The sequence below is a fragment of the Pholis gunnellus genome (assembly GCF_910591455.1).
Source record: "Pholis gunnellus genome assembly, chromosome: 13".
In the NCBI taxonomy this organism is placed as follows: domain Eukaryota; kingdom Metazoa; phylum Chordata; class Actinopteri; order Perciformes; family Pholidae; genus Pholis; species Pholis gunnellus.
Window position 1 is genome coordinate 22,528,669 of NC_136540.1, and position 11,118 is coordinate 22,539,786.

The window sequence follows — 11,118 nt, forward strand, 5'->3', positions numbered from 1 at the left end:
GGAGGAGAGAGAGAGAAAGAGAGATAGAGAGAGCACTGGACTGGACTGGGAGGAGACGACGGCACAGACTGCTGAGCAGAGGCCTTTTTTTCCCTCTTGGGGTGTTTATTTACAGGATTTCTATACAAACAGCCAAGTGAACCATTGCATGATTAAATTGCATTAAAATATAGCCCATAAAGTGTTGTATTATCTGATACTACAGGTTTCTGGTTTGATGTTATATCTGTTTGTGCATTACAAAGGCTGGAAGCAGCATCTCCTCTCCTCCTGCCTGCCTGCATGCGCAAGAGGAGAAGGAGAGACAACGCCAGACACACGGGCCCTGAAGCTCTCCACATTGTTTTCAATATTCATGTGCAGAAAGGTCCTTCCTTATAGCATAATGGCAGGGAAAGCCCTGTTATCAAAGTCAACTGTGATTAAAGAACCTGTTTTAGTCCCTGTTCAAGCCAATTATAAACAGCTAGCTTATATTAGTTATATGTAGGTTAATGGCACACTTAGTTTCTTTAACAAATCAAACAAAGTTAACACAAACTTTACATTTAATAACGTTACCGCTTAACGATACTTACTATTTCTCTTCCCATTGCCCACACCTGTCTGCTCTAAGCGCATCTGTCTCTCTTTCGTACACCTCAACATACACACTGACGTTAACGTTACGCACTTTCGCGCCACTTCTGACGAACAATTAATTAAATATAACCAAGATAGCTAGCTAGACTTGACCAACCGAGTGTTTGCTAGCTCACGAATGCTAACATAAACCAACTTTCCTTCACATAACGCTCATCATGATGGCCAGAACATAATTTAACAACCCAGGCAGTTAAACAAAGAAGCTAGCTAGCTATCCAACATCAGCTAGCAGACACATTCATTCAATGTTATCACTAACTCAGTTATTCAGCTAGCTAACTAGCTTAATATAAGCTGATAGCTAATGTTAGCCAGATGGCTAGATACTGTTGGCAAACTATTTTAGGAGATATAATGTTAACGTCACTCACTTAATTAACACCTCTTAAACTCTAGCCCTATTTTTAGGCCTCTGCTCGAAAATGTCATATCCATACTAAAGAGAGTGTAAATCTCTAACTACGAGGTCTATTTGAATAATTTTGATGTTATAATAACAGAAACACTTATGAGATTTGATCAGATGTGTAAATATCAGTGTATATGTTACTGGTTAATACGAAATGAAGATGGCACACAGCTCAAATTGAAAGTTTTCAGGTTCGCCTGGAAAAAAAGCACTTTTATTGATATTATTTATTTGAAATAATGCAGCTGAAAGCCTAAAAACTCTCCCAAATCATAGCAGAACATGCCAGTAGTCTCACAAAAAAGATTTGGCTTTGATAAAGTGAAGCAAGCCAACGATATAGAGGTTTTAATTACGGAGAGGTCAAGCGAGGTCAAGCCAAATTCTCATTTTGGAACCAGCTGTTGAAGCTGTTCCATTCTAATTTTATATACTATATAACTATATATTTCACTTGTTTTATCACTAATAGTGTTCAATCTAACCTAACACAGCAGTTTGGCATCATTTTGAGAGCCAGAATCCTCTCTAAGGCTGTGTGTTGGAAGCTCAGGAAGCCTTATGATTGGTCAATTTTAGAAAATGACACCATTTTAGACGCGTCAGAGTATTAGGAATGCGGTTGTAGAAGCCCGGTGTTGATTGACAGAGTCTTTAGCCAGTAAAAATCGAAAAAACGCCCCGCACCCCCAAGCCTAAAATTCCATTCACCAAAAGGCTGACCCCTTCGCCCCAAAACGGGGAATTATGCCGGTCTTTTCGTGATTCTTCGTAAAGGTAAGGTCCTGCTTGGATTTTTTTTTGGATAAGCAGTTTGTTGTTCTGGCGTTTGTTTGCTCACAGCTCTGTACTTGTTTCACGGAGATACATTCTGATATCTCTGGCTTCTGTGTTGAATTCTCATGCTCTGCGATGTATTGCTCGGCCGTGTAGCCGTTAGCTTTGTGATGGAAAATCGAAGTGGAGTGCACAGCTCGCCAACTCATGGTGACAAATATGTGATATTGTGGTACATCTTAGTTGCTTGTAATTGTTGTGTATAGTTGTGTTTGGAGTGTGTAAAAAGTGACTTACATGATAGTGTTGCTCAGATGTTGCTGTTTAATCTGGTATATAACATGTATACATGCATTTTTTAGCTCTCGATATGTACGTTTTTTCGACGGTATATGCTACCCCCTCTGAGCCCGAGAGCGCACCGTCATGCGCAGGAGGTTTATGAATATTTGCCGATATCCAACCAGCTCTGTGTCATCGCAGTGTGTACAGACTTTCGCTTCGTACCGCAGCGCCTAGACACGGTTTTAAACTCCATCTTTATCACTCAAGTGTCTTATTTATTTCAAAACCCTGCTACAAAGCTGGGTCACTTTGGCATTATGGGAGGGTTTTTTTAAGTTAACACACCACCCAAAAGACCAAATACAAAATGTTTGGTCAAATATTAGGTGCATCAGTAAAAAGAAAACACAGCAGGATAATTTCATACTTTCATAATTTCATACAATGGGAATATTATTGAAAATCATAAAGACAGATGTCAAACATCAGCAGAGAGGAACTGTAATTTTACGTTGAAACAAGGTTGATAAATGAGTTAAAAAACTGACTTATTTTGCTGTGATGTTTCCTTTTATCCTCACGTGTGTTGTTCTTCTGTTTTGCAGCTGGTCTGAAGGCCGGGGTTCTGGGATGCGGAGGCTTTGCTGCGTTCTCCGCTGCCATTGAATATTATTTACGGTGAACCACAAAAGAGTGACTCTATTCGGACTTTATGGATGTGCGCGTGGACGAGCCCTGTGACGAATAGGACTCGTCAATATGTACCTGCACATGGAGGATTGAGGCAAAAGCAGAGCTGATGTTTTTGGTGGAAGTTCCTATTTGTGTACAGTGTGCAGAAAAAGACTCATTACTTTTACCATATGGACAGTTTAAGCAAAGCAACTTCACGTGGAGAATCTCCAGAAACTGAGCAGTGGATCTGCTTCTGTGTTGAAGGCATAATGATATGAAATGTTCTTATTGTAGAACATTAGTATGATGTGTCTACTGAACTAATCTACATCAAATTATTTTTAATAAACACATTTCTTTTTGTTAACTTGTTTAGAGCTTTTCTTCTTTTAGTATACAAGTGTTCATGACAATAACATCTTAAACTGCCTTTAAATATTAGTCTTGGCCAATAAAGTCCAAAGAACCTGAATAGTAGAGATGAGTATAGTGTCAGTAAGCCATTGTAATGAAACATGTTGGTTAAATGTCTTTAGGAGAAGATATATCAACCAACATACTGTTGTCTGAGGTGCAGGGGAATGTGTCACAGACTTTCAGATGTGAAATAAATAACATTATAATGAATGAGAGAGCTTTAGGGCTCTCTTGGAGCAACGAAGTTGTATTTCCTAAACGTGCAAAAGGACAAAATATCTATGTTTTAAAGTATCAATTTTGTATCAGGAGGCACATTTGTGAGGCTTATAAGGACTTAAGTGTGAATGTTTGCCTAAAGTAGAACAGCTGGAGGTTAGAGTGGGTGACATCAGCCGCCCCGCTACCGCCCCCTTCTGGCCTGGACAGGACCCTACATGATCCTCTTAACATTAATAACAAAGTTAATGAAATAAATACGTCCTACATCCTGTATGGGTCACATTCTTCTAAAGATAAAAATATTAATTTCCCCAGATATTAGTTTACATCACCGCAAATATGAATACAAAGCACATCACATGTATTTTACAGCATCCAAAATATGCTTTCCAGGTCAGATCAGAGTTGAATCACAGAATCCATGGAAATATTATGATGCATGTTTGATTCCTATATTTAAAAATGTTATTATCATCCCACAAATATGAGTTGCTGTCAAGTGCACCTTTAAAATGTAAAAGTGATATTCAGAGATTATTAAATTAATTTAGGGTTGTAATTGTTTTAGCCTGAACACATTGGTCAATTGTTATTGGGGTGGATATGTATAGATATGTTAATTTATTATAATCTTCTAATAAATGAAGTATATTAAGGGGTGAAGGGGTCAGTTTGTGTTTTCTTCAGGATTTAGTTTGGTTCATTTAAAATGATCAAGATTAAATAACATTTACAATGCACCACCAGTAAACAACACTTGTTTTCCTTATAATGTATCAAATCTGGAGTCAGTTGTTTTAAAACATAGTTATCAGTGAATAGCTCTGAAATGTAATAGTGTAGTTATTTATGTTAGCAGGTTGTAATTAAGTCATTTTTATTCTAACTCTGACTGCTGTAAAAAAAATGACTGAAACTAGGTGGATGGACCATAATAAAACCAATAATAGCAATTTAAAGTTAAAAGGAATATCATTCACAATTTAATACAGTTCAACATAACATGTAACAATATGTTAGAAAATGAACAAGTACATTCAGCATTTCACATCATAATTTACAATAATGTAGACATTTCAACATTAAAATAGATGAGGATTCTACACTTTACTATTCATGTGTTTTAAAATAGTTTACACGTGTATAGTGTGTAGAATGCTCATCTATTTTAATGTTGAAATGTTTACATTACTGTAAATTATGACGTGAAATGCTGAGCCGTCAGGCTCCGCTCCGCCGAGTCTCCAAGTTCAGATGCAAAGTGACAATCTGAGGTCCGCTGACATTTTATAGCGTCGTGGTGGCGTCGTTTCCATGACATTTACTGACGTAGCGCATCGGGAGAGGTCACCTAAAGCCACTTGAAGTAATCTTTAGGTAAATAACTCACTACAGGGACATTGTTGAAGAAAACAAATCTACAAAGGGAAGGAGATAACTTGGCTGAATCATATAAATAGAAAAAAACTAAGAAAATTCAAATGGCATAAGAGCTATTGCGCTTACACTGCAGTGCACCATTTCAACGCAATAACGTTTCAGAGCAACTCACTATAACTGAACTCCCTCATACAGGCAGAGGGATATTACTGAGTTTACCGACCGCGTGGTGCGGTTGAACCCCGGTTTTTAGAGCCGATAGTTGATTGGTGATTAGCAGCTAGCTGCAACACCGACACACTTGATCCCCACTCCTGTAATCAAACACAGACACACAGAGAGAGAGAGAGAGAGAGAGAGAGAGAGAGAGAGAGAGAGAGAGAGAGAGAGAGAGAGAGGGAGAGAGAGAGAGAGAGAGAGAGATGAATTATTTTCTGGTCTGGGACATGTCAGTGATTAGCTTGAACATTGATTTTGATGCATTTAACACATAACACAGCAGTGATGTGCCTCCTGGTGGACACCAGGAAAATAGCATGTGACATGAGAAGATGTCTCATTCTGGTGAAAAATAGTAAAAACTAGAGCCATACCAAAATGTGTCATATGCATTAAAACAGACAAAATGTATAACAAATTACAAAAAGCTCTATTAAACAGAAACTGCAGGCCAGTAATGAAATACTCCATAATAAATGTTATTCTTACCAACTTTAAATATGACTTAAGTCTGCTGGCTGTGTTTGTAGCTTATGTTTCACATGTTACAGGTTGTTACATGTTACAGTGTCTCACCCAAACGGAGCCAACGCCAGCAGCGTGACAAAGACGTCTACTGTACATGCACATCTGTATGCTCAGATAGCACAGCAGAAACACATACATATCACCGTACATCATGTAATATCCCATCAAAATGATGTTTGTCAAAGTCTGAGTAAACTATGGTGATACGATTGTCAAAAATTATATATTCTCTTCTCAAATGTGAGGATTTGCTGCTATTCTCTGTTTCAAAGAATTGTAAATTGTGCATCATTGGGTTTTGAATAAAACAGGAAACATACCTTTTTTAAAACTAAAAAAGCAGCCAATTAATTGAGAAAACAATCACAACAGAGACTTCAATTCAGAGTCGCATCAAAGCAAATCTTTTATTTCACATCACAACCACAACATGATGAAATTAAATAATGTGAATGAAAACATGTAACATAACACAAACTTTGGTATGAACACAAAATGGCACATGAAGGAGCAATGTGATCAGTAGTATATAAGCTATATAAATATAAATTACAGTAATGGCTGACTTTGCGTGACACAGCACTTTTCTTTCTTACACCCGCTGCTCTAAATATCTTTGGGATATTTCACACGGCCCTCACAGCCCCGTCAAACATCCAGGTACAACATCAAGCGTCGGTCTTCATTCGGCATCATATAAATATATATTTCTACATCTGTGACAATCAAAGTGAAGCCTTAAACATACGATTTCAAATAAATAAATAATATAAATAATAAAAAATGATGGTACGCACAATAAGGAAAAAATGTCCAAAGGAAGATTGAAAAGCAAAACAAAACATTTTGTGTTTTAAAAAAACAAATGAGAAACAAGCAAACATATTAAAAACAATAACCCAATAACATTTATTTTTTTTGGGCAGGTTTTCCAAAGAGTGTGGTGACTTCCTGTATTTGGTTTGAGTTGTAGGTCCTATGAAGAGTGAATCATATTATTTGTTTCTTTGGGTCTTGAACGTGGAAGAGCTTTGCCCCATATACTTTTTCAATAATCTTTGTAAATCGTCTTCATCAGAATAGTTCATTTGTCAATATTTAGCTTCTTACGCTTACATTTTTAATGGTACATTATCTTCTGCATGAGCAGAGTGGTTTTCATCTTGTGGATTTGCTCCTTTTCTTCACTAGACGTGAAGAGCGAGGAGCAAGTGCTAATATTCCTTTACCCCGGTGTGAACATGCATTCTTTCTCTCTGGGGTTTCATCTCAGCCCTGCACCGGAGCCCAGGCCGGCCTCGTCCCTCCACATAAAGTCCTGGCGCTCGCCTCTGACCAGGCTACTCTCCACAGTGTTCTGCCTGTAGCCGGATCTTCCGTCCGGGCAGAGGGAGAGGCTGAGGCGAGCCGTGCCGTTGCTGATCTTGAACAGGCCGTTGGGGCCGAGAAAGGCCTCTCGTTCGCTCCCTCCCGGGTTGTTGACCGTATCCAAGTCGTTGTACACCGCGCTGTCGCTCAGCTGCTTCCTACCATGCAGCCCCCTCTTCCTCCTCCTCAAGAGGACGATCCCCACCGCCAGGACCAGCACCAGGACGGCCAGGATGCAGGAGACAGTGAGGGTGGCGGAGGAGGGCTGAGAGGTCTGGCGCAAAGCCGGCTTGAAACTGGGCTGCAGCGTGAACTCACAACTCGGACCCATGAAGCCCTTGGGGCACTGGCACACGGGCCCGGTAAAGTGGGTAAAGCAGGTGCCGCCGTTCTGGCACGGGCGGGCACCACAGGCGTCGGAGCGCACGCTACAGTTCTTCCCCGTGTACCCCAGGGTGCATGAGCAGGTGTAATCGTTCACACCGTCCTGGCAGGTGCCGGCGTTCTGGCACGGGGTGGAGGCGCAGTCGTCGACGTTCACCTGACAATTGGCACCAGTGAAGCCCGTCTGACAGCGGCACAGGACGCTCTGGCCCAGGTCCAGACACTCACCACCTGCAGCAGGCGAAAAGAGAAGTGTTACATTTAATGGTCTCTGCATGAACTAGTGCAGTATTGATGCAGGAGTGTTGACAGCGACAGTTTACACTTCAGCCACAAGGTGTCGCCACTCACCGTTCAGACAGGGCCTGTTGCTGCAGCGGTCCAGCTTCTTCTCGCAGTTGGAGCCGGTGTAGCTGGGCGGGCAGCGGCAGGTGTAGCCGCCGGTCGTCGCCTCCACACAGGTGCCGCCGTTGAAGCAGGGCCCGTCGGCGCACGTCATGGCGATGATCTCGCAGTTCTTGCCGTAGAAGCCCTGCGGGCAGGTGCACGAGTAGTCGTTCTCCAGGTCCTGCGGACGGAGGGAGGGGAAAAGCATTCACGTTAAGGGGGAAGTCTGGTGCTGGGGGGGGTTCCATTTGTTTTGAAGGGTAGCTGTTCATTTTCAGTATGCATTCAATATGAGATCAAGGGAAACCTATCTAGCTTCAGCAGCAACAACTAATGCGTTATAAGTCATTGCCAAAATGTAAGCTGTTGCACCACTGCGCTCCCATTAGAGACACACTTTGGGTCCCCTGCTACTAGTGCAACAGCTGTATTTGAGATGCTGACTCTGCTGTCTGCAGACACCACCAGATTTCATTCCCTCAAGTGCAATATTATTCTGCTTTGCAAATTCCTTGTCTGCTCACCTCACCTATCTCAATACATTAAAAATATTATTTATGTTGGTGTGTTTTGTATTAAACACTTTTATTTTCATTTTGTTCTTGTTCAGTTGCATAACGTTTTTATACTTCTACTGCTGTGACACTTGAACTTCCCTTCATGTTATCCACACCTTTTATCTCATCTGCGTTTCTGTAATGCAACATTAGTATGAGTGCACCTTTAAACCGAACAGACTTAATCCCATCGTGCACTCACGTTGCAGCTGCCTCCGTTCTTGCAGGGGTTGCTGTCACACTCGTTGGTTTCCAGCTCGCAGTTGGTGCCTCCATAGCCGGGCCGGCAGGTGCAGGTGTAGCTGCCCTGGCCCGTGTTGGTGCAGGTGGCTCCGTTGGCACAGGGCTTGTGGTTGGTGCAGTAGTTAAGGTCCTGGTCGCAGAAGAGCCCCCCCCAGCCCTCCTGACAGTTGCACTGCCACGGCTGGCTGCACGTCCCGTGGAGGCAGCCCGGGTAGCGGACGCACTCCTTGCAGGAGGGGCCCTGCCAGCCCATGCGGCACGTACAGCCCCCCGGGGCCTCGCAGTAGCCGTGCTTCTCGCTACAGTCCGCCGAGCAGATGGCTGGAGAGAGAGAAAAGGAGAGAAGGGAGGGTGTGTGATTACAATGGGCACGCCTTCTCATACATCACACACACACACACACACACACACACACACACACGTACAGGGCCCCCTGTCTGACCCCAGCCCTGCTCCAGACTTCACTGTTTGTTAAGTATCAAGCCAAGCAGCTGGTAGGCACACTGCCGGAGAAAAACGCTTTCTTTTATCTCCCAATTACACACACACACACACACACACACACACACACACACACACACGCACGCACACACATGCACACAACCAAATCACCTTGAAAAATGTGTGTGTAATGGGGGCCAATGGCTCTTTCTCTCATTGTAACAGAGAACAAAAGGCAGATGGAACACCACAGACCGTCTTGCAAAAGAGTAACACACAACACTGCGGGACATCAGTCAGATAAAGGAAACCCTCTGAAAAGATTCCTCTCTGTAAGAGATCAAGAATCAACCTGAAGAGAATGATGAACACTTTGCATCCCCACCTTGACAAAACTTGAGTCTTATTTTTTAAGTCTAGGGGGGGAGTAAAGGTTTGGGTGGTCTTTCCTTGCAAATATGTCGTCCCTCAGTGATTTGTGTACAAACGGTTTGGTTGTCTCAACTCTCAATCCTCTCAATTGCTTTATTGCTCAGATGTTAATATGGTGTTTTGTTTTGTTTATGTTTGGCGAGTTACGGATTGGAAACTCGTGCGAGGCCCTCCTCCATTTGAGTAAACTGTTTTCAGAAGAATGCTGTTTACTGAATGAGTTTATTCTACTGCTTTTATCCTGACATTTTACCCCAATTTGTACTTTTATTTGCCTGATTATATCTAATTGCAGAGCTAAAGTGTTTACATTTTGTTTAAAATAGTGTAAAATAGTGTGTAACTTTGTTTTGAAAGGTGCTACATATACAAAGTAGACCTAAATAGGCTTTTGTCAGAATTATAAATGACTTATTCGATCAAAAAAAAAAAGACTACAAAATAACAGGTTAAAATCAATGTATTTTAGGGAATGTGTGGTTGAATCTAGTGTTTCCCCCCCCAGAAAACGACATTGTTTAAGTGCCTTGCTTGAGGGCTCTTGGGTACTTATTAGCATACACTTACGCTCAGAGCAGTAGTTCCCCTTCCAGCCCTCCAGGCAGATGCGGTTGCCCTCCTCGTCGCAGGTGTAGTGGCCCAGCGTGTCGTCCCTCGGCCGGCAGTACTCGGCGCAGCCGTCCCCGAAGTAGTACTCATCGCAGAAGACGTGGTAGGAGTAGCGCAGCTCGCTCTGCTCGCCAAAGTGCACGTCCTGGGACCAGTCCTCGCCGATGGCCAGCCTCCTCCTGGTCGCCAGGCGGCTCACGAGGTTGTTTTGGTTGTCTGCGGAGAGGGAAGGGACATCTTTAAAACATGTACTGTGATGATGCTGCGCGCGTCGGATGGAAAGACTACACAACAGCGCGTGTGATGTATCTCGGTTTAAAGTTCCAGTGAATTAGAAACCCTTACCTGTGTATTCAGTAGGAGATTCTGCGTTCCAGGCTTCAATGATCAACGAAAATGTTCCCTAAAGCAGAGGGGGGAAAGGCGTTTAGTGCAATGACAGTGATGTATATCTCATATTGAACAAATGTAATAGTAGATCAACTTTGTATTCAACCCTCAACAACAGTGATTTTCTATTTACCGGCCACTTGAAGTGGAAGGGCACCCTGATGGGAGCGCTGCTGGAGATGGAGGTGCGATCGGCCCTAATGACGTTGGTGTGTCCGGTGCCAAAGGTGCATGGCGGCTCCGCGGAGATCACGTCCTCTGGGTGTTTTAGGCAAATCCTGAAAAATATGTGACAGTCCCGGTGTCTCCTGCAGATGCGCTGCGCCGTGTGGAACGAGTTGATTTTAAGTTCAAACACACCGGAGGACAAAACCTGCATTGGCAAGAAAACAAAAACACATATCAGACACACGCACGCGTAAAAGACATTTTGAGTGAGTCATTTTTTTAATAAACCACGAACAGAAGCCAACTTACCACTTCCACTAAAGCCAGCGCCAGGAGGCATCTCAGGTGTAGATGTGCCATTTCCTCTTAGAGTTTTGCTTTTCACTTCTAAGTAGATGTCCGCATTCGTCTTGTGCAATAATATTCCTCAAAAGATGTCAAAGCAAAACTCAAAAAGCTGTCATCACTTTGAACTCTGCGATCCCGTCGGTCTCTCTTAAATCCGTGTCTCCTGATGATAGTCTTCTCCTGCGTCCTGATTTTTCCGCACTCCTCTTGTTTTGGTTTTGGTTCTGGTGCGTA

At 42.6% G+C, this 11,118-nt stretch overlaps 1 protein-coding gene across 1 annotated transcript; it reads right to left on the bottom strand.

Annotated features, from left to right (window-relative positions):
- Positions 1-6,532: 6,532 nt before the first annotated feature.
- Positions 6,533-10,896, bottom strand: dlb (deltaB; the record flags this gene model as incomplete). The annotated part of the gene is made up of 7 exons (XM_079172095.1): positions 6,533-7,540; positions 7,661-7,877; positions 8,456-8,817; positions 9,937-10,194; positions 10,324-10,381; positions 10,502-10,741; positions 10,846-10,896. 7 exons carry the CDS (start codon positions 10,894-10,896, stop codon positions 6,822-6,824), a joined length of 1,905 nt encoding a protein of 634 aa, XP_079028221.1. The 3' UTR covers positions 6,533-6,821.
- Positions 10,897-11,118: the final 222 nt, after the last annotated feature.